This window comes from Cyanistes caeruleus, chromosome 1, assembly GCF_971803275.1.
Source record: "Cyanistes caeruleus chromosome 1, bCyaCae1.hap1.1, whole genome shotgun sequence".
In the NCBI taxonomy this organism is placed as follows: Eukaryota; Metazoa; Chordata; class Aves; order Passeriformes; family Paridae; genus Cyanistes; species Cyanistes caeruleus.
The window spans coordinates 152,714,870-152,737,500 of NC_141701.1; the positions used below are offsets into that span (position 1 = coordinate 152,714,870).

Genomic DNA, 22,631 nt, shown 5'->3' on the forward strand with positions numbered 1-22,631 from the left:
GGGGGTTCCCAGGTTGGCACAGGGGTTCCCAGGCTGGCACAGGGGGTTCCCAGGCTGGCACAGGGGTCTCCAGGCTGGCACAAGGGGTTCCCAGGCTGGCACAGGGGGTTCCCAGGCTGGCACAGGGGGTTCCCAGGTTGGCACAGGGGGGTTCCCAGGCTGGCGCAGGGGTTTCCCAGGCTGGCACAGGGGTTCCCACGTTGGCGCAGGGGGTTCCCAGGCTGGCACAGGGGGGTTCCCAGGCTGGCACAGGGGTCTCCAGGTTGGCACAGGGGGTCTCCAGGCTGGCACAAGGGGTTCCCAGGCTGGCACAGGGGGTTCCGAGGCTGGCGCAGGGGGTCTCCAGGCTGGCACAGGGGGTTCCCAGGCTGGCACAGGGGGTTCCCAGGCTGGCACAGGGGGTTCCCAGGTTGGCACAGGGGGTTCCCAGGTTGGCACAGGGGGTTCCCAGGCTGGCACAGGGTGTCTCCAGGTTGGCACAGGGGTTCCCAGGCTGGCACAAGGGGTTCCCAGGCTGGCACAGGGGTCTCCAGGCTGGCACAGGGGGTTCCCAGGCTGGCACATGGTGTCTCCAGGTTGGCACAGGGGGTTCCCAGGCTGGCACAGGGGGGTTCCCAGGTTGGCACAGGGGTCTCCAGGCTGGCACAGGGGTCTCCAGGCTGGCACAGGGGGTTCCCAGGTTGGCACAGGGGTCTCCAGGCTGGCACAGGGGGTGCCCAGGCTGGCACAGGGGTCTCCAGGCTGGCACAGGGGGTGCCCAGGCTGGCACAGGGGGTTCCGAGGCTGGCACAGGGGGTTCCCAGGCTGGCACAGGGGGTTCCCAGGCTGGCACAGGGGGGTTCCCAGGCTGGCACAGGGGGTTCCGAGGCTGGCACAGGGGTCTCCAGGCTGGCACAAGGGGTTCCCAGGCTGGCACAGGGGGTCTCCAGGCTGGCACAGGGGGTTCCGAGGCTGGCACAGGGGGTCTCCAGGCTGGCACAGGGGGTTCCGAGGCTGGCACAGGGGGTCTCCAGGCTGGCACAGGGGGTTCCCAGGCTGTCACAGGGGGTTCCCAGGTTGGCACAGGGGGTTCCCAGGTTGGCACAGGGGTCTCCAGGCTGGCACAGGGGTTTTCCAGGCCGGGGTGCAGGAATCCTCCCGTGCTCCGTGGGGCAGGCACGGGAGGCTTGGGGGGCCCATGGGCACGGGCAGCCGCTCAACAGTGTCCCGGGGTGGCCGCGGTGGGATGCTGAGGGACGGCAGCCGACACTCGCACCCAGGCGAGGGCCGGGCAGGGGGGTAAGTGCCCGTCACCGCCGTGCCGGGCGGGCAGGGGCCGCGGCGGAGCGGGGCAGGACCGGGCAGCGACCGTCCCCCCCTCCCCCTCCGGCTCCCAGGGCCCCCTCTCCCCCTCCCCAGTCCCGGTTCCGCCCGCTCCCCGCCCGCCGCGGGGCCGGTCCCGCTGACGCGGGCGGGGCGGAGCGGGAGGCGGGCGGGGGCGGCGGCGGAGCCCGGGGGACCCGCGGACGGACGCGGCTGCGGCCATGCAGCGGCTGCCCGGAGCCCCGCGCCGCTGACCGGCCCCGCCGCCGCCGCGATGAACTTCCCGGGCGGCGCCGGGCAGAGCCCCGGGCAGCAGCAGAGCCTGGCGGCGCCGGGCGGGCCGGTGCCGGTGCCCGTGCCCGGGCCCTCGGGGCCGCAGCCCGGCGGGCCGCCCCCGCCGCAGTTCGGGCTCTCCAACTCGGCCGCGATCCGCGCCGAAATCGGGCGCTTCGAGTCCGTGCACCCCAATATCTACGCGATCTACGACCTCATCGAACGCGTGGAGGACCTGGCGCTGCAGAGCCAGATCCGCGAGCACGTCATCTCCATCGAGGGTGAGCACCGGCAGCCGGGCACCGAGCGGGGCACCGAGCGGGGCACCGAGCGGGGCACCGAGCCGGGCACCGAGCGGGGCACCGAGCCGCGCCGCCGCCTTTGTCCCCACCGCCGCTGCACCTGCGCCCGCTGCCGCCCGCGGGGCCCGGCCGAGCCCGGCCCGGCCCTGCCCAGGAGCCCGGGATCGCTCCGGGCCCTGCAGCGGCGGGGCCGGGGGCGCGGGGGGCCGGGCGCGGCCTGCACGGGGCCGGGGCTGACGGGCGCTGCGCCCCCGCCGCCGGCAGCGGGGCCGAGCCTGACGGGGCTGCGGGGGCCGGGAGGGGAGGGAGCGAAGGGGACACGCTCGTCAGCCGCCCCCGGCCCGGCCCGGCCCGGCCCGGCCCCGCAGCGATCGCGGTGGTCGCGGCCGGGCCTGCGCAGGGCCGGGGACTCCGCCCGCGGCCTCTGCCGGGAGCGGCGGGCGGGGGCGGGCGCTGCTCCGGGGGGGTTCGTGCCCGGCGTCGACGGGGAACGGGATCCGCAGGAGCCCGTTAACATTAGAAATGCAGAAAACTGCAGCCCTGGTCCCGGGAGTCGGCAGCGAGGGGAGGGATGGAGCCGAGGAACTGCAGCGGAGCTGAGGAAATGCGATGGAGCCGTGGGGCTGAGATGGAACTGGGGGCACCGCCGTGGGTGAGGGACGGCGGTGCGGCCGGTGGGCTGAGGTGAAGGCGAGCACTCGGATGGAGCTGGAGGCATGGGTGGGCGAGGGGCTGCGGTGGAGCTGAGAGCAGGGGAAGGTTGATCGTGCTGTGCTGAGGCCCACTGTGGCTCCCTCTGCCCTCGGTGAGCCCAAACCTCCAGGTTTCTGCAGCTGGCCCACGGCGTGGAAGGCAGCAGGGCCGCAGATGCCTTTGGTCTGTATGAGGAGCCCTGGTCCAGCTCGGTGCCTGCCAGGCACTGCTGCTTCCCTAGCCTGGGTTTTGTTGTCCCAGCTTGGTGGCAGTGTGCTCAGCTCCGTTCCTGCTGCCTCATGCCAGGAATGTCACTGCAGGGGCACAAGAGGTGGTTTTGGGGAGTGGTGGCCCCACTATAGGGGTGTTGACTGCCATGGTGATGCTGCATGGGAGCAGCAGCCTGGGTGCTTCTCCAGAGACCTGCATCCCACTTTGGTCCTTTTGGGTTTCTGTGGAAAGCAGGAAAGGAACATGGACTGTAAGAAGAGTCTTGCATGGGTTGAGGGGATGTAAATCCCAGAATTTGTTTTATCAACCTCATGGTGCAAAGACAAAGGACACTCAGTTGAGTTAAGACAGGGAGGATGTAAAACCCTGGGCTGATGCTGGAGAGGCCTTTCCACCTCCATGGAGGTCTCCAGCCGCAGAAAGCTGTTGGGCTGATGGAATTTGAGGAGAAGAGGAAAGGGACTCAGGCTGGATGGAGATGGGCGGGAGCACAAGGCTGGCACAGGCCGTGGCAGTGGCTCAGGTCCATATGCTGCAGTCCCACCAGTCCAACTGGGGGAGTCCCAGTGGGCTGGTGGGGGAGGACTGCGTTGTGCCTGTTCCCATGGGGCTCCTGCAGCTCTCCCTTCTTTGTGCCTCTAATGACAGCTGTGGTGGGAGCCCTGAGGTCACTGGTGACATGATCTGATCTTGTGTGTGGTTCCTGCTCTGTGGGACAGAGGAGCTGCCAGCTGAGGCATGGCTGTGCCTGAGGGTCACCTCTGTGGGCAGAGCCATCCCGGGCACCGTGTCCCTGCTCCTCGTCCCTCTGCGGGGATGCCAGCTGCCCGAGGCGCTGGGTGCGTGTCCCGTCCTGCACCCCCAGCCACGGCAGTGGGTGCTGGGCACGGTGGTGGGAGGCGCACGTCTCTTAGCAACTCCTCTGGTGCGTGGTTCCTCCTGTTGCTCAGGAAGGTGTGAACACACACACCGGCCTCTTGTGTGCTGCTGAGGTGCTTCCCGAAGCACCCTGTGTCACCCAGAATGAGGGCTGAGGGGTGCCCTGCGCCTGGCTGCCAATGGCTCGTGGCCTGGTGTCCACAGGGCTGTGGGATGGTGCCAGAGGCTGCGTGTCCTCGGGGGCTTTCCCTGCTCGAGTCACAGCCCTGTCCTGTCTCCTCTGAGCCTTCCCCGTGGATTTGTAGCAGGAACCCCACAGATTTCCATGTCTGGGCTGCATTCCCTTAATACCTGGCAGGCGCTGGGATGAATCCTGCTCCTGGTGACACATGCGCTGTGATGACACAGTTACCTGTGACCCGTTACCAGGTGTGCGTGAGCGAATTAACAGGGGTTAATTAACGGCTGGAAGAGCCTTGCTGGAGATGTTATCATTCGGTGGAGTGCCTTGGTCTGGAACAGAATTTCTTTTTAAACTGCAGGTTTGGGGCTTGATGCAGAAATGTCTGGAAGAGGATTTTGTTTGTTGATGTTCCTGATCTGAAGATCAGAATTGGTGACTGGAATGATGGTTCATGGTCTGAAAATCCATGACGGAAGTTGCCAGTGAAACCCAAATTCAATTTCCTAAAACTTGAGCACTGGGCCTTGCAAGGCTTGCTCACATCCTCCTTCCAGATTCCTTTCCTGTAGGCATTTTTGCAGGGGAAAAGCCAAAGGCAGTGCTGCTGCAGCGGGGGCAGGGAGTCCCAGCTGCCCACCCTTTGCCGGGCCGGGGCTGCTAGTGTCCCTGTGGATGTGTCACCACAAGGGTGTCATTGTTGCAGCTGTGCCAGCAGTGGAGTCAGGGGCATTGGCATAGCTGTACAGAACTGGGGAGGGTTTCCTCTGACAGTGTGGTTCTGCAAGGAGCAGGGTGGAGTGGGTGTTGGGGGGCTGCTGCAGCCAGAGCCCTGGCAGGCCCCCAGCCTTGGGGAACAAGCCTTTGCTGAGAAGTTTGGAGCCCACGGTGGGGTGAGAGCCAGCTGCGCCTGCTCATGGGCCGGCATCAGTGGTGCCACTGTGGGAAGAAAGGGAAATCTGCTCTGCTCTGGTCTCCTCCTTGAGCTGGAGCTTTATTCTGAGGAGATGGGGCCAGAGGGGCTGAGGAGCACTGGGCCTGGGGGAGATGGCAGGTTGGGCTGGTCTCCAGCATCAGCTGCATCACAGGCAGGACCCGGAGTTTTTTTGTAGTTTCTAACCACCAAATTTGGACAGATTTTCAGGGGGCTTGCAAAAAGCGATTCCCTCATCCCAGGCTGCTTTCCTTGCCAAGTTGTGGAGACTGCTGCAAGCTGCTGAGTTCTATAAAAGATTTCATATCTGCATAAAGCAAAACGATCCCAACCTGGGGCTGGTGCAGCCCTGCTCACAGTAAATGTGGCCTCCAACGTCACGACTCTGGAACAGGCTACAGACAGATCTGTATTAATAGGGTTTGTAATTAGAGCAGTAATTGCACAGTGCTTAATTTCTTTCCTAGAAATGAACTTTGAGCAGTGACCAGAATGCAGGTTTGAGGAGGATGAGTGGTTGCTCTGGTGCAGGGGGTTACCTGAGAGACACGCAGGACAGGCTGTGGGGCTGCAGGAACCAGCATGGATCCATGGGCAGGTGGGAGAGACAGCACCAGCAAGATGGAATAGTGAAAGAACATCATGATGTGTGACGGAAGAGATGGTTACACAGAGGTTTTCTGGGTGTGTAAAGTGGCGAAGGCAGGAGAGAGAGGTAGAAGGGAGATAAGAAGTAGGTGAGATTCCTTCAACAGAGCTTTGCCAGATGGTGGGAATTTTCTTCTGATGTTTGTGGTTGTGCACATGCCTTGCAGCCCACCTAAAACTCAGCTCTCTGGTAAAGCTTGGAGAGGGTTTGAGCCATTGTGAGGACTCAGTGTCCAGGGAGCAGGACCAGGAATCTCTCTGTAGTCACCTTTTCCTGGAGCACATGTTTTTTCCCTTCATTGTCTTTCCTCACCTCTCCCACCTCTCTAAACCTGTGCTTCTTAAACCGTCTCTGCAGTTTAAGAAGCAGGGTTAGTTTGGGAAAGCTCTCCGCTACAATCTCCAGCTGTTGCTGCTCTGGCAGAGGCTCGGGATGAGAAGCCCTGCAGAATGTCTGTGGTGGCTGGGAGCAGCCTGGATGTCCGTGACCTCCACATCTGCTCTGTCACTGCTGGCTCTCCATCACTCCAGGGCCTGCCTGTTGGCTGGGTGTGAGTTCAGCACGGACCATTGGGTCACTTGCTGTAAATAGCCCATCCCAGGATTTTAGCCTTAAGAAATAAGGCTTCTGGCTAAGGCCTGTTGGAGGTACAGACCTGGGCCTCTGCCTCAGGAGTTTATTCCATCATGGCCTGTTTGCTGTCAATTACTGCTGTGGCTTTTCCAGCTGGCATCTCCAACATCCTGGGTATTTTCTACATTTCTCTCTTAGGAAGGACTGCTTTGATATTGGGCATTTTCATGTTTAAAGCTGCTGGTACCAGTTAGTGAGGCCACTTTCCTGTCTCTTTCTCATGAGTTAAAGTGGCTGAATGTCATCATTCTGTTCAGATCCAGCACGAGTCTTCCAGCTCCATTCCGCATCCTTTCCCAACATCTTCTTTAACTGGCTCCTGATGTGCTGATTCACAAAGCAGACCGAGGCAGGAGCTGCCACTGATGCAGGATCTTCTGGAGGAAGATGAGGACCCTCCTTGCTGGAGCCCTCCAGCCCTGCCAGGTTTGGGGAGCCCCACACTGCCAGGCTGCACTCAGGGCTCACCATGTCTTCTCTCTGCTGAATCAGCCTCGAGTAAATTACACCCTTTGGGAAGGAGAGCATTCTGCTTAGCCAGCTTTTTCCTGCTAATTCTATGACCTCTGCAGAAAACTGCCCTGTTTATGTGTGCCTGTGGGTTCCCCAGGGCTGGGAAACCACAGGCCATGGTGCTGGGGTGCCGTAGCGGGAGCTGCAAACCCCAAAGCCATCGGCACATCCATGCTCCAGGGCTGGAGCTGGGCATTCTGGGCAGCTGGCTGGTTCCTGCAGTATTACCCCTGCATTCAGGGCAAGGCTCCTCTGGCACTGTGGTCTCCAGATTTGCTGGGAGTTAAGTGCAAAGGTGGTTAAAAGAGCACAAAATGGGAGGTTGGGTAGATCACAGAACCAGAGAATGGTTTGGTTTACAGACCATTGTCCCTGCCATGGGCAGGGACACCTTCCACTGGACCAGGTTGCCCCAAGCTCCATCCAGCCTGGCCTTGAACACTTCCAGGGATGGGGCAGCCGCTGTTTCTCTGGTCAGCTTGTGCCAAGACTTCACCACCCTTGCAAGGAAAAATGTCTTCCCAATATCCCATCTGCCCCTGCCTTCTTGTCTGTGGGGAGCCATTCCCCCTTGTCCTGTCACTCCAGTCCCTTATCCCAGGTCCCTCTCCAGCTCTCCTGGAGCCTCTTTAGGCACTGGAAGGAGCTCTAAGGTCTCCCTGGAGCCTTCTCTTCCCCAGGTGAGCATCCCAGCCTGGCTCCAGAGCAGAGGGGCTCTAGCCCTTGGAGCAGCTCCTGTTGTGGTCATGTGCTCTGTTTTTTGGGTGAGGGGTGCTGTGGTCTCCAGGCTGACTCCCGGGAGAGGCTCCTAAGGGCACTGGGAAGTGATTCCTGGGCCTCTTTACCAGCTGGCAAGGGAGAACCCTGGGTCCTCCACCACTGTGTGTGCCCTGGCGTGGCTGAGGTCGTTGGCAGGGCTGGCACTGCTCAGGATCTCACAGTGCCAGTGCCTGGCATGAGCAGCACCAGCAAAAGGATCTGCCTGGAAAGAGTCCTGGAGCAGATTCTGATGCAATGGGAGACACTGGATCCCAGGACTGATGGGAAAGAGCCAAAGCACAGCTGAAGGAGCCTTTAGCGTGCTTGAACAAATATATCCCCTATTTCTACCGAGTTTTATGTTGTGGCCCAAGTCATCTGGAGTCTTACAGATGGAGAATTCAGTCTTGGGGAAGAATCAGAAAAGGCATTGCTTGGTGCCCTCATCATAGGAGCTGTGAGAGATGGTGAAACTGTAGCAGGAAGGCTTGAGGATGGTCCTGATGGCTGGGAGCCGAGCAGGATGGAGTTGCAGGTGCTGTGCTGGGGGAGGTGAAGGTTCCTGGTGCTCTGGGGGCAAGATCTCGGTACTGTGGCTAAAGAGGGAAATCTGGGGATGTGAAGGTACACAGGGGAAGAACAGGATTTGGAGGTGGGGTCAGGAGAGAGTTGGGAGTCTCTGTGGCTGCAGTTTCAGTTCCCTTGATCCAATACAAGCGTGGTTGCTGCGGGCAGGGACAGTGCAGCTCTGCCCACTTGGCAGCTCCACCTGCCCCTCCCTGTGATCAGGAGCTGCTCTGGCAGGAGCCAGGCACGTGTTGGGTTTGGTTCAGTCAGTTCTCAGCTGCTTGTGGTGGGACCATGTGAATGCTGGTGGTGAAGAGGGGGCACGCGTGGTCAGGTCTGGGGGAAGCAGACAAGACCTGGACTGCGCTGATCGGAGCTGTGCAACCACTGATGGCAAAGCTTCATCTCCTGACCATGACAGCAGCACCAGCAGTACCTGGGGAGGAGCTGGGAGCCTGGTGCCTGTTCCAGGGACATGCTCTGGGTCCTTGGCCAGGCGCTGGCTGGTCTCCCTGTGCTCGCTGTGGTCGGTGTGATGTCAGTCCTTGTAGCTCTGTGCCTTCCCAAAACAACCATTGTGGGAAGTCCCAACCTAACTCTTGTCCCAACATAGGCTCCAGATTCCTCAGGAGTTTCACAGCTTGGTTGCACAGAGCCTTTTCCAGTTTAGGGGTGCTCTGCAGTGACTGTTGCTCTAGGCAGCGATGTCCTGCTGACCGGGGCCTCTGTCAGAATGGGGACAGCGGTGGCCCTGTCCTCAGAGCTGTCCCTGTGCTGGCTGTGGGGTGAGCCTGGCACATTCCTGCTGCTCTTGGGCTGGAGTTGCTGGGCTCTGGCTGGGAGTACCCGGTGGGAGCAGTGCGAGTGGGGCCAGCTTTGCACAGCTGACTGTGAATCATTCCTCTGCCATTGGCTTTCAGAAGCTTTCCCAAAGCTCCTGACAGAGCATGGCCACTTTCTGCATCAACACCTTCCAGAGCTGGGCACTTCTGGGCTCTCACCTCCTCTGGAGTTTCACTGAGATGGGAATGTAAGATGTGGGTGCATCCAGGCTGGTTGTTCTGAACTAGGGATGGGACTTTCACTTAATTTAGGTGGCCAAATTAGATCTAAATGATGTCTGATTTGGTCCCAAACTGTGTTTCCAGCTGTCTGGCTGACATGGGATGGTCCTACACTGGGGAATACTGGGTGCTCTTGTGCCTGGGGCAGTGGGGTACAGCTCTGGGGTTAAAATCCCCTTGTAGCTGGCATGCATGTGGGGGCAGCAGGCAGTGGCCACATGGTCTGGAGGAGCAGCTGTGGGCTGAAGGGCTGGCACAGAAGCCTGGCTGTTGGGAATCAAGGGATGCAAGAGCTGCCCCAGCCTGTGATCAGAGCCCAGCAACTTGGAGGGCATCTCGGCAGTACTGTGATGCTCTTATCACATCCCTCCCTGTCAGGAGGAGGAGGAGGAGGCCTTTTCTCCTTGTGGTCCCACCTTCCTGCTTTGGCATCGCATTCTTTTTTTAAATTATTCTCCAAGACTTCCTGCAAGTTGTTTTCTGGCCGTGCAGCAGCTGCAGGGGTTGGGAGTCCATGTCTGTTGTGTTCCTGCCAGCAGTGCCCGTCATGGAGAGGACACCTGTCTCACTCCTGCTGCCTCCTGCAGCTCTGGGCAGCTCTGGGAGCATGGATCCCATGGCTGCCTATTCAGGTGGATTTCCTGAAGTGATGTAGTGAGTGCAAGAAATCTTCTGGGGCAGGAAAGGTAAAAATTAAGATAATTTTAGCTGCTTCCCTGCTGGAAGGAGGTTTGTGTGATTAAGACCTGTTGAATGCCTGCTCACCTCTCCTGCCTCAGTGACTTTCAGACCTGCTGTCCACTTACAACCAAACCAACCAAATCCTGCTGCTGCTGAATTCCCACAAATCCTAAGGGAATAGATTTCCAGTCAGAGCAGAGCACCCCAGCTCATGGCACGCAGAGGGAAAGGGAAGTTTGTAGCTCTCCAGGGTATCTGGCTGCAGTGGGACTGCATCTCCACTCTGCAAGTCCTGGCTGTGAGTCACTGGAGAATTCCTGCCCGGGGTCATGTGTGAGATCTGGTTCTGGCCATGTGATCCGTGATGAAATCCACTGCAGCCTCGGGGCTCTGTGCCACGCTCCCAGCTGCTGCATCTGGAATCCGGGCTGGGGTCCTGCTGGTCCTGCAGTTCAGGAGTGGGAGCCGCTGACCCCGGGCTGTCGTGGTGGCCAGCGTGGGCTGCTGGCCCTGGCTCCCGCAGTGGGCTCCGTGCTCTTGGTTTGGGGCAGCTTTGGCCATTTACCCCAGCAGTGACTCCTGTGGTAGGGAAAAGGGCTCTGGCCTTCAGAGAGGGACTTTGAACAAGGGACTTGAGTGACAAGACAAGGGGGAATTCAGCCTCTTGTGCACAGAGGGCAGGGTTAGATGGAATACTGGGCAGAAATTTTTCCCTGTGAGAGTGGCGAGGCCCTGGCACTGATTGCTTAAAACAGTCGTGGCTGCCCCATCCCTGGCAGTGTTCAAGGCCAGGTTGGACAGGGCTTGGAGCAACCTGGTCTAGTGGGAGGTGTCCCTGTCCATGGCAAGGGGTGGGACTGGATGGGCTTTAAGGTCCTTTTCCACTAAAACCATTTGTTGTTTGCATGATCAGCCTCTGGCGAGTGCTGTCCATCCGCAGTGTCGGCAGGATGGAGCAGGGCTGGAGGGGCCACAGCCATGGGGGGCACCATGCAGGCTGCTGGGAGGTGGGGGCTGCAGGGCTGATGGTGTTGTGGCCCTTCTGCTCGGGGGCAGTTCAGTGGGAGAAACTGCTCCTGGTCCTGGTTTTTCACTGCAGTCACCCTTGGAACCTCACCTGGTCCAGTCCTGTGTGTGGGAGCACAGGACAGGGCCAGCTTTGCCGTGGAGGGCTGGGAGTTGATTAAAAGGTGAGAGGCAGGTGCTGATGAGCACTTGGGGGGGCTGTGTCAGGACACGGACCTCCCAGGTCAGCCACCCCACCTGGGGTAATTTGGGTGTTCCTGGTGGGCACAGAGTTTAGGGCAGCTTTGAGGAGCTCTTTGGAAGAGCTAAATTAATAAAGTGATTTAAGGTGGTTTACTCAGAGCTTTTCCAACATGAAGCACAAACAGGAGGAAGCAGGGAGGTGTTTGCTGTAATTCAGCATCTGGGAAGTGGAGCTCCTGCCAGGGTTTGGGAGGGAGACAGTGGAGGAAGGGTGGTTGTTATGGAATGAGGCATTTGGGAGGGGGAAGACACGCAGCTCGCAGTTGACGTGACAGAAGAGGAGGGCCCGGAGGGGGATTCAGGGGGAGCGTTCGCCTGCTGAAGAGAGAGGTTAGGGAAATAATTTCAGCAGCAGCAGTGTTGTGCCTGAATAGGGATGAGGCAGGATTTTATGGGTTAGAGGCACTTCTGGGGAAAAGGAGCGATAGGGGTCAATGCAGGGTGGACCTGTGGGCCTTTGGCTGCATGGCCAGGGGACAAGGAGGTTTCAGGGACTGGAGCTGGTGTAGCTGTGCAGGGGTTTAGGGGCAGCCAGGATGAGAAGTGAGGAGAGGGAAAGGAGAATCTGTGAACTCCTTCTGTCTGAGTCATGTCCTTAAGTCCCAGACAGGGTCTGAGTGACGTCCCTAGTCCCTGTGCAGCAAGGGCTTGGGGGGAGATGGGACAAAGATGGGATTAGCAGCAGCTCTTTAATCATGTGGACCTTGGGCTTGTGGGTGCACACTTGAAATGCTGGAGGGGAAAAGAAGCTGAGACTTCATTTTGGACAGGAGACAGTCCAGGAATAGAAAAGCAGAACTATGAATCATCACACAGAGCTGAGGGATGGCGTTAAATTAAAGGCTGGCTGGAGGAAGCGTGGAAGAAGGGAAGGTGCTATGGGCAGAGCCATGTGAGACACCCGAGAAAAAGCAACACTGGAGGTGGAGAGTGAGGATGGTCTCTGAGGCTGGTGGAAGAAGCTGTAGAGAAGCAGGAGGAGAGCAGAGAGGATAAAAGAATTGCTGGGATCAACGAGGACAAGGTGTGGCCAGTTTGGTTCCTGAAAGAGGAGCTACGGGGTCTGAAAGAGCCCAGAATCTGCTGGTGAGACAGGAACAACCTTGTGCAGTCCCCTGGAGAGAGAAAAGGGCAGCAGGAGATCCTGAGGTGGGGAATGTCTGTCCTCTTGGGAAATGAAGGTGTGTCAGTGCCATCAGACACCTTCCCAGGAGACTGGAGAGGATTCAGAGAGAGGTGGGTTTGGTGGATGGACTGTTGGATGGGTGAGGAATTGCATAGATTGCCACATCCAAAGGGTTATGGTCAGTGGCCAAATGGAAACCAGTACTGAGCGCTGTCCACACCAGGTCCATACTGGGACCAGTGCTGGTTAATATCTTTATTAATGACACAGACACTGGCACTGAGTGCATCCTCGGTGTGTTTGCAGGTGAGAGGCTGGGGGGCAGGGATGGCATCCAGAGGGACACTGACAGAGGATTGGGCCCATGGGATCCTCACAGAGTGCAGCAAGGCCAAGTGCAAGGTCCTGCATCTGGTTCTGGACAATCAGCTGTACCAGTCCAGGCTGGGGCACCTTCCACTGTCCCAGGCTGCTCCAAACCCCATCCAGCCTGGCCTTGGGCACTGCCAGGGATCCAGGGGAAGCCACAGCTGCTCTGGGCACCCTGTGCCAGGGCCTCACCACCCTCACAGGGAAGAATATCTAATCTAAATCTCCTCTTTTAGTTTAAAACTATCACCCCTTGGTCTGTCACTATTGGCCCATGTAAAAAATCTGAAATTGCATTTTTTACTGGAAGTTTTGGTGGGTTCTTTGGGCTCTGCCTGTGCTGACCTCCTCTTCACTCTTAGTCATGGAAACTTACACAGAGAGGCTTAAACCTTCCCTGTCCTCAGCATCATTCCTCAGTGTCTTCTCTGTCTCCTGTGGAAAAAGCCAGGCTTTCCTGTGTCCTTGTGGTGGTTCCTGATGTGCCTGGGATTCACCTCTAGGTTTTGCTGTTTGTCACTGGTCACCTCTCGCTCCTTGTGTAGCTGCTCTGGGCTCAGACTAGGCTGCTCCTGCCACTCCTTTTTATTTATCCTGATTAATCTGACCTCATTACCAGTTTCCCTATGCATGCTTTCCTGTGCCAAGCTCGGTATGGAGCTTGGGTGAGCCAAGTTGTTCTCCTACCATCCTCTGCAGTGGGATGATTTCTGTGTGTGCCATCACTGCTGCTTCAGAGGCACAACAGTTTTTTGTAATTTTTTTTTCTTTTTTCCTTGTGGATTTGCTTCTAATAAGATCTTGCCTGTGGAGTTTGGTAATCACAGAATCCCAGAATGGTTGGGGTTGAAAGGGACCTTAAAGCTCATCCAGTTCCACCCCCTGCCCTGGGCACCCACTAGACCAGGTTGCTCCAAGTCCCGTTCATCCTGGCCTGGAACACTTCCAGACCTGGGGAGTCCTCAGTCTCTCTGGGCAATGCCTGCCTTGGTGGAGTGTCTGCAGTTTGCTGTCCTTCCTCCCACAGACACTGAGAACTTGTGGACAGTCCTTTCTGCTCTGCCTCCTCCCGTTGGCTTCCCCCAGAGAGTCAGCTGAAGGGTGCTCTGGTAGACTGCAAGACCTGGAAATTGGGTTGGAGAGATCTAAGAGAAAATTGAGGACAAAATGACACGTGGCCTGGTACAAGTGATAAATGGGCATGGGAGGAGGTGCCCAGCCTGTTTGCAGGGCTGGGAGTGGGTTCTTGGGGAGGGGATTGCACAAGGTGTTTGGAGAGCTCTGGTGGTGACAGGTGAGGGGGAAGACCAACATACTCCTCTTGGAGGAGAAAATGCCTAAATGTGTCTTGGGCTTAGTCATCTGGTTTGCAGGCTCTGTGGGGTTTGTGGGATTTGGTTTCAAACACAGACTTTGATACTGGAGTGTCTATTCTGTAACTGGCCATGTATCATGAATTTATAAATGGTACCACCATCCCCTGTTCAGTTGAACAGCATTGCCATCCAGGCAGGTTGGGAAGGACTTTGTCCAGCTGGAAAGGTCTTGGATCCCCATTCCTGGAGGTCTTCACACCCTCCTGGAGCAACAATTGAAGGGAGCCAAATCACTGCTTCTTCAATTGGTCATTCCAGTCATTAATTCTTCCAGCTGCCGACTGTTTAATTATCAATTTACATTAATCTGTTTTAAAGTTCATTTTCTCACTTGTTTCTTTAGATTGGACTAAATAAAACTTTGTTACCTGAACGTTATTCCCTGAGAAGTTTACTGTTACTTCACCATCAATTATCTCGTGATGTTCTTTTTGGGAAGTAAATTGCATAATGCTCATTAAAATCTCTTCATGAGTTCGTTTTGTGTGGTCTTCAAAGAATTTTTATGTCTCTTCCTTACCTAGTGTTCTTAAAATGAAAATCGTTAAATTATAGGCAGTGTGCTCCCACTTGACCCAGCCACAGTTGCATGAACTGTAAATCCAGTTCCTTTCACTGCTGGCTGCTCTTTTTTGTGAAATCCCAGAGTGGTTTGGGCTGGGAGGAACCTTAAAGGTCATCTGTGCTCTGTGTGCATTGGAGCTCTGCTGTTCAGTGTATCCATCTGCCACTTCCTGATGGTGCATGATGTGAATCCACACTGATGGCTCCTGGTCTCCCAGGTATTTCTCCTGTATTGGAAACACTAAAAGGATGTGGTCTGTGGTTTGGGGCTGGGGGATCTGACTGTCCTGGCATTCCTGGCATTTGCCATTTCACCTCTCTTAGAGCTGGCATAGGAAAAGTGTTTTCCCAGTGGTCTGAAGCTTCCCAACATCACTGGTAATGCTCCAGATGTCACTGGAATCCTCTTACCTGTTGATGTGAATCTCTGGCCCTTCTGAATCTGGTCCTACTGTGTTTGTTGCCAATGACTTTGCAAAGTGATGGTTTATAGAGGGAATGTTGTATGGGAATGGGTTACATGATCATGGAAACATGGGCAGAGTTATTTTATCTCATGGAACTACAGATCACTGTGGGTTGCAAGGATCTTTATGGTTGTTCAGTCAAACCCTGTGTCAGTAACACCTGAACGACCTGGAGGAATGCAATCAGCTGTAACATGAATTGTTGTTTCATTGATTCCATTCCCTTCCCGGGGACTGGTGTCATTGGGGCAGCAGGGGAGGCCAGGGGTTCCCCTTCCCATGGGCACTGCTGGGGGATATGAGGTCACTTCTCTCTGTTCCAGCCATTTCTGCATATCTCAGTTATTTCAATATTTAATAAAATTAGCATGAGCAGGAGTGTGAGCTCGCTCTTCCTCGCTCTTCCTCGCACCGTTGTATTCAGGTTGTTTGTGCCTTTAAATTAAAGTTAAGTTTTTTTAATGACATTTTTAAAATGGTTTCTGCTAATGGTTTTGCCATTCTGCTTTTGTCTGTGTTTGCTATTCCTTGGTGTTTGTGTCAGTGGCTCTGGTGCTGTCTGTGCCCTGGCCCTGCTCTGGGAGTGAGCCGTGCCTCCCTGTGCTCTGCACAGCCGCTTCCTGCTGCTCTCAGCATTGTTACAAACTCATTTTCCTGAAGCTTTCGGCTTCCTACACCATTTTTGATGCTTCCTGCGTTCAGGATCTTATTGACATCTGTTTCCTCCTCTTTCTTCCTACTTCTTACCCTTTTTTGGGCAGTTTGGATGTCACTAGCATCCAGGCGGGTTCAGGAATTTTAGCCAAATTATTGTTGTTGTGTTTTTATGAAGTGTTGGCATTTGGGCTGTCTGATCAATTATTATGGAAGTGTAAAAATGCAAACCACAGCAAAAGGCCCGAAGTGGGGCTTAGAATCCTGGAATGGTTTGGGTTGGTAGGGACCTTACCTCCCCTTCTATTCTACCCCTTTGCTGTGGTCAGGAACACTTTCCACTGGACCAGGTTGCTCCAAGCCATGTCCAGCCTGGCCTTGGACAGTTCCAGAGGTGGTTCAGCCACAGCTGCTCAGGGAAAACCCCAGCTGCCCTGCTTTCCTCTCTAGGTGTGGGGTCCTGCTGCTCCCACTGTGCCCACGGCGGTGTCTGGTGGTCTCCTCACAGCCCTGGCCCTAGTGCAGCGTCCCTTCCTCTCCTTGAGCTAGTTCTGCTGGTCCCAGAGTGCGGCAGTGCTGCCAGATTTAGGTGGCACAGTAAAATAAGTGCAGTTACTGAGAATTTGGGTTACTTTATTGCTGAAGTAGGTGCTAAGCGGCTTTCTCCAGCTGAGGAGGGTGCAGTGGTCAGAGGGACAGGGCAGGTCCGGTCCCCTCAGTCCCCCTGCACCCAATGACGTGTCCCTGTGCCCTGGCCATGTGGATGTGGCACTTGGGAATGTGGTGTTGGCCTTTGCAGTTGCTGGGGGAGCTTGGTGGTCTCTGAGGGTTTTTCCAACCTTAAGGGTTGTGTGATTCCATGAGAAACTGTTCTCCTGGCCCAGCCCGGCCGTTGGGCTGCCCATGCCCAGGGCAGGGGATGTCGAAGCTGATGAGAGGGTGGGCGCGTGGGGCATGGGGTGAGCCCTAGGCTGGGCATCAGAGGCAGCAGGGCAGTGGCAGCAGTGGCAGCTGTGGCGTGCCTGAGGGCTGAAGTGCAGCCACCGGCGTGTCTGGGGACAGGCACGGACCCTGCTCGGTGTCCGTGGAGCGCCGCTGTAGGGCTGGGAGAGCCGGGGCACCGCCGGGCCTGAGCTCTGCCCGCTGCCAGGGCCCGGCGAGCCGCCGGCAGCAGCAGTCCGTGAGCAGAGCTGCATTTGTGCTGCTGTGCTGGCAGCAGCAGTCCGTGAGCAGAGCTGCATTTGTGCTGCTGTGCTGCTGTGCTGGCAGCAGCAGTCCGTGAGCAGAGCTGCATTTGTGCTGCTGTGCTGGCAGCAGCAGTCCGTGAGCAGAGCTGCATTTGTGCTGCTGTGCTGGCAGCAGCAGTCCGTGAGCAGAGCTGCATTTGTGCTGCTGTGCTGCTGTGCTGGCAGCAGCAGTCAGTGAGCAGAGCTGCATTTGTGCTGCTGTGCCGGCAGCAGCAGTCCGTGAGCAGAGCTGCATTTGTGCTGCTGTGCTGCTGTGCTGGCAGCAGCAGTCAGTGAGCAGAGCTGCAGCTGGGGCAGCTGTGCAGCTGTGCTGGCAGCAGCTGTGTCCAGGGTGAGCCAGGGCCGCAGGCTCTGCTGCACTGCTGGCACCTGAGGCACTGCACTGCCGGGCCTGGCCCTGCACGGGCAGCCCGCAGCTGGATTGGCAGGGACACTGTGAGGGGTCCAGCTGCAGCTGTGGCATGGGGGTCCCAGCACAAGCGTGGGAGCAGCTGGATTGGCAGGGACACTGTGAGGGGGCCAGCTGCAGCTGTGGCATGGGGGTCCCAGCCCGGGTCAGTGTGATCTTGCCGGGTGTCCTTCGGCGTGTCCCCTCCGCAGCAGCTCCCCGGTGCCACGTGTGACGTGCAGCAGCAGCGGGGCCACCTGTGTGACACGAGGAGCTGGAGCAGGTGACTGCAGGGTTCAGGGCGCTCACGGGCTCAGGATGGATCAGAGCTCACGGTGGCTCTTCCCTGCTGGTACCTGTCGGTGCGGGCAGTCTGGGCAGGCAGGTGTGTGCAGCTGTGTCCCAGGAAGTTCTCTCCAGAGGCTGGAGGAGAGTCTGGCCTGGAGCACACCCTGCTTTCATGGGAGATCAGCTGTAGAAGGAGTTTCAGCCCTGGAGCCTTGCCAGTCTGAGGGTGGGGATGGCTCCATGCGAGCTCCTGCTGGAGCAGGCTCTTGCTGTGTCCCACAGACTCCAGTGTAGAAGATGACATCCTTCCAGTTGCCCCAGGTCTGGGCTCTTGGAGCTGGCTTGGAATTTTCTGTGGGTGGGAAGTTGCTTTCCTTGGGGTTGGACATCAGTGTCCAGACCTGCAGGAAGGGCTCTAAGAGTGTCTGTAAGCACGGCAGGAGTGTGGTTCATGACCAGGTGTCCGTTGTCTTCCAGGCATGGGAAGTGCAGTGGAATGCACGTGCCATGGAAAACTCCTCTCCATCAGCAAGCTGCCCATGGTCTGACTGTTGGTCTGTGTGGTGGAACATGATCAGAGCTGGGCTGAGCAATTTCAGTCCTTGGATTGGGTGTAACAGCCAGGGAAGGCCTGGGCCCTTCAGTTAATGGTCCTGCTGACCACAGCGGGGCCAAGGCTTGGAGCACATGGAGGGGATTTTGGGCAGTGCCCTCTCAAAGTGGATCCCTGTCTGGACAGCAGGCAGAGGGGCAGCTCTTCTCTCCTCTTCTAGGAGATGTGTCTATGTTAGCTGAGGGTTTCCTGGGCACAGGGAGCTCCCCTCATCTACCTCAACAACTTTGCCGATGCTCCTAAGGTTGCAGTTTACATTGTGGTGTTCTGCAAACCCAGGATATGAGTCCGGGGAGTTCTATGATGCTACCAGGTCCTTCCCAGCTTTCCTTTCAGGAAAGGCTCGTGGCTGCACGGTGGAGTGATGGGAGTGGGGTGGGACAGGGTACCCTGTGCCAGGGATGGTAATTAATTAGCACCTTGGCTCCACACTGTCCTCGGCTGAGCAGAACCACTGTGGCGCTTTGCTGTGTCAGGGAAAGGGCCTGCCCTGGGAAGCACTGCTGTGCCCAGAGCCATCCCGTAATTCCCTGAGTGACTCACAGCACATGAAGCCTTTTCCTGCTGCTGAGGCACTGGGGAAGCCTTGGTCAGCAGGATCTGTGTGTGTGCTCCAGGATCAGCTGCTGACGGACGAGTCACAACTGGACTGAGCCCCCGTGAGCTGTGAGCTTCCATCCCCTGATGTGCTGACATGGGAGGCTCTCTGGAAAGCCAGCTGGCTGTTGAAGGAAGCAGGAGCAAACACCTGAGCGTGGCTGGCCGTGCTGCTGGCACCAGCTGCAGGGCAGTGGTGCGGGCAGGCACCGTCTCCTCTCCTGGCGCTGGGTGAAGGAGTGTGATGGGTTTAACAGTTAAATTCCCAGTGCTGGTAATTGTCGTTCTGTCGAAGTCTCTAATTCTGCCGTTTCCATGGAAATAGAATGATCTTGTGATTAAGATGTGAGGCTGAGGTGGCAGCTCTCTGGTCCTTTGGAGCTGCAGGCCCTTGTTTGCTCCCACAATTGTGTGTCTCTGTGAGAGAAGACACACACCTGCCCTTGCTCGGCAGGCTGGGTTCCTGCCTTCAGAAAGGTGTCTAGGAGCCCTGCCTTGCCCCAAGGATCCTGGCAGAACCTCCTCAGGTGCATCGAGCAACGGAATTGCTCGTTCTGTGTCGACTGAGTGGGTTGCCCTCTATGGAAACTGTGGGATCCAGAAGTGGGGGATTTGGCTAATGCAGTGTCAGGGATGGAGGTGACATCACCTGAGTCTGCTCCCCCAGGTTCCTCGTCATCGGCATTGGTCTCAGGCTGAAGTAGGAGTGATAAGTAGGTTGGGTGACTTGGGCACTAGAAGTGCTGATTTCTCTCCATGCTGTGGGGGAGCCGAGGGTGCTGGATCAGATCTGGAGCTGTAAACTGCAGATGGCTGGAGTTCAGCTTGAGAAGAGGAGGAGAAAGAGCTGTGGTGGGACCCACTTTAATTCTGGCACCCTCCTGCACAGCGTGGTGGGGCTGGTGGGGCTCAGCAGGGCCTCTCCCTGCAGAGCTGCCCAGGGAAACTGGGCTCTGCAGGGCAGATCCATTCTCAGGAGGCTGGGGAGCTGGGCTGTGCAGCTCTCCTCTCCCAGGTCCCCAAGCTCTCTTATCTGCCTGAGTGGCCTTGGCATTTCTCCCGTTTCCCTGTCTCAGGTAATGCCTTGGAGGGAAATCCTGCAGTCACAATGGTCATAGAACCCAGAACCTTCAATCTCGTCTAGTTCCACCCCCTGTCATGAGCTGGGACACTTTCCATTAGATCAGGTTGCTCCAAGCCTCATCCAGCCTGGCCTTGAACACTTCCAGGGGTGCTGCAGCCTCAGCTTCTCTAGGAAATGTTTTCTTAGAGTTGTTGAGAATAACCCCAGGATTCCATCTGAGAGATGCTGGGACTGGAGATGCAGGAGTATTTGCTGAGCCCCAAGCAGAGCCCACTGTGGCTTGGCAGATCAAAATCTAGAGTGCTGGGCTGCAGCCTGGAGCTGGGAGGTTGATCAGCTCTTCAATCCCTCACTCAAAGCTGGAAAAATGTGCAGCTTTTGCCAAGCTGCCGTGTTTCTCCCCAGCCTGCTTTTGGGAAGTGTCTGAATTGCTTTTGCTGAAACTTCTATAAATACCATCCCGATGCAGTGAGCGAGCATGGAAAATGTCAGTGGGAATGTGGGTTTGGCAGCCCTGGGCCTCAGGGGACGGTGTGACAGCCCCAGCCTCGGTGCTGCCGGCGGCCCGGCGTGTGCACGTGGGGACAGGGGGACAGGGGGGCAAGGGACCCCCACCTTGTGCTGCTGTCAAAGGGGCTCCTCTGCCCCCTGCCCAGCCTGTGCTGCTGCCCTGCTCGGCATGGGCTGTGCTTTTCCTGCTCCCAGGAAGCCGTTCCCGAGCCCAAAGCCGTGTCTTGTGTTTCTGTAGCCTCGCATGGAGCTTTTGTCCTTGGATTTGGCTGATTGTCCTCTGAGTGCGTGTTCACTGAGCGCCGCCGCAGCCCCGATGAGACGTTTCACAGCGATGCTTTATGTGAAAAAATCTCCTGGTTTGGACCTGCTTAATTGGATGTGATGTCCCCAAGTTCCTGCTTTGGAAGAAACAGTGAACAAATTGTTCCCTAGTGGCCTCCTTCTTTCTTCTCCTGGCATGGAAAACTTCATTCCCCTCTGCCATCTTCTTTTCCAGGCTCCCTGTACAGGAGCTGTTCTATCCTGTCAGTCATCTGCCCCTCGGTACCTGGTGAAGGATGAGAGTGTTGGGATATTCCCTCGCTTATTCTCCATTCTTTCCCTAGCAATGGCTGGCACCCTCTTTGTTCTTTGGTTGCTGCTGAGTAGCAAACTGATGTTCATGGAATCATGGAACGATTTGGGTTTGGGGGGACCTTGAAGCCCATCCAGTTCCACCCCCTTTCCACTAAACCAGGTTGCTCCAAGCCCTGTCCTAGTCTTGAACACTTCCAGGAATGCGGTAGCCACAGCTTCTCTGGGAAATGTTTTCATAGAGTTGTTGAGAATAACCCCAGGATTTCATCTGAGTGGTGAGAACTTGCAGCTTATTTTTGCAGATGTAAAATCAGAATTGTTTGTCTCTGATGATTTCACCTCTCATCAGTCACCTGCTGTTCTGGCAGCTGGACACTCCGGATTTTAAGGTCCTTCTGACACTCTTTGTTTCTGCCTCCTTGAGTAATGCTTTGATCTGCTGGGGTTTCCTTGCTTTGTATTGTTCTCCCTCTGCCTGTCACACATCCCATACTTGTTCTGTACCCTCCTCCCTTGAAGTTCCAGGGCTGCAGACTGGGGCTGCACTGTCTGTGAGAGCTGCTCCATGTGGCTGGCAGACAGGCAGGACTCCCTGTGAGCCCAAACCTTGCTCTGAGCACCACTGCATCTGTCCCTTGTCCCAAGCTGTCCCCAGCCAGCTGCCTGTTCCCTGTGTGTCTGCGGCCAGGGCAGACTCCCTGTCTGCTGACCTTGCAGCAGCACAGCGTGGCAGAGCTTCGCAGCCACCTCCTCTCAAAGCAGAGCTCTCCCAGGGAGGGATGCTGTGGTCCTGGGGTGCACACCATGGTCCTGGGGTGAACACCATGGTCCTGGGGTGAACACCGTGGTCCTGGGGTGCACATCATGGTCCTGGGTGCACACCATGGTTCTGGGCTGCACACCATGGTCCTGGGTGCACACCATGGTCCTGGGGTGCACCTCATGGTCCTGGGGTGCACACCATGGTTCTGGGCTGCACATCATGGTCCTGGGGTGCACACTGTGGTCCTGGGGAACACACTGTGGTCCTGGGGTGCACACCGTGGTCCTGGGGTGCACATCGTGGTCCTGGGGTGCACACTGTGGTCCTGGGGTGCACACCGTGGTCCTGGGGTGCACACCGTGATCCTGGGCTGCACACTGTGGTCCTGGGGAACACACTGTGGTCCTGGGGTGCACATCATGGTCCTGGGCTGCACACTGTGGTCCTGGGGTGCACACCGTGGTCCTGGGGTGCACATCATGGTCCTGGGGTGCACACTGTGGTCCTGGGGAACACACTGTGGTCCTGGGCTGCACACTGTGGTCCTGGGGTGCACACCGTGGTCCTGGGGTGCACATCATGGTCCTGGGGTGCACATCATGGTCCTGGGCTGCACACTGTGGTCCTGGGGAACACACTGTGGTCCTGGGGTGCACACCATGGTCCTGGGCTGCACACTGTGGTCCTGGGGTGCATGCCATGCTCCCTGGTAGCCCTTCCTCTAGCCTTGGTGTCTCAGCTGTTGGTTCCCACCTTCTCCTCCGCACAGCACAGAAGCACCAGCTGCAGCACCAGCTGCATCTAAAGAGCCTGGTGGAGGTGTGAACCCCACAGCCTTGCCCAGGACTTGCTCCAGGCAATACACAGGTGCCCCAATTGTGCTGTGGATTTTGAGGAGCACACAGTGAATGCTGGAGTTACTGGGGCTGGTGTCACAGTGTTACCAGTGGTACTGGTCTGGTGCCAGCCCTGGGCATCCCCAGGGAAGTTCCCAGCAGTGTTTCATCTCCACCAAGGTCATTTCTTGGGAGCCATCCCAGCCCTTTTCTCCGTACCAGATTGCCTGCAGCTGGGGA

The 22,631-nt window shown here is 57.2% G+C and overlaps 1 protein-coding gene across 2 annotated transcripts in view; it reads left to right on the top strand.

Moving 5' to 3' along the window:
* The first annotated feature begins 1,480 nt into the window (after nucleotides 1–1,480).
* Nucleotides 1,481–22,631, top strand: part of AGAP3 (ArfGAP with GTPase domain, ankyrin repeat and PH domain 3) — a 111,870-nt gene continuing 90,719 nt past the window's right edge. Inside the window, exon 1 of one of the 2 annotated variants that reach the window (XM_086852556.1) lies at nucleotides 1,481–1,856. In XM_086852556.1, the coding sequence (XP_086708682.1) occupies nucleotides 1,577–1,856 (280 nt within the window). In that variant the 5' untranslated portion in view covers nucleotides 1,481–1,576. The remainder of the gene's footprint in view (nucleotides 1,857–22,631) is intronic. The other variant, XM_086852643.1, reaches the window with a different exon arrangement.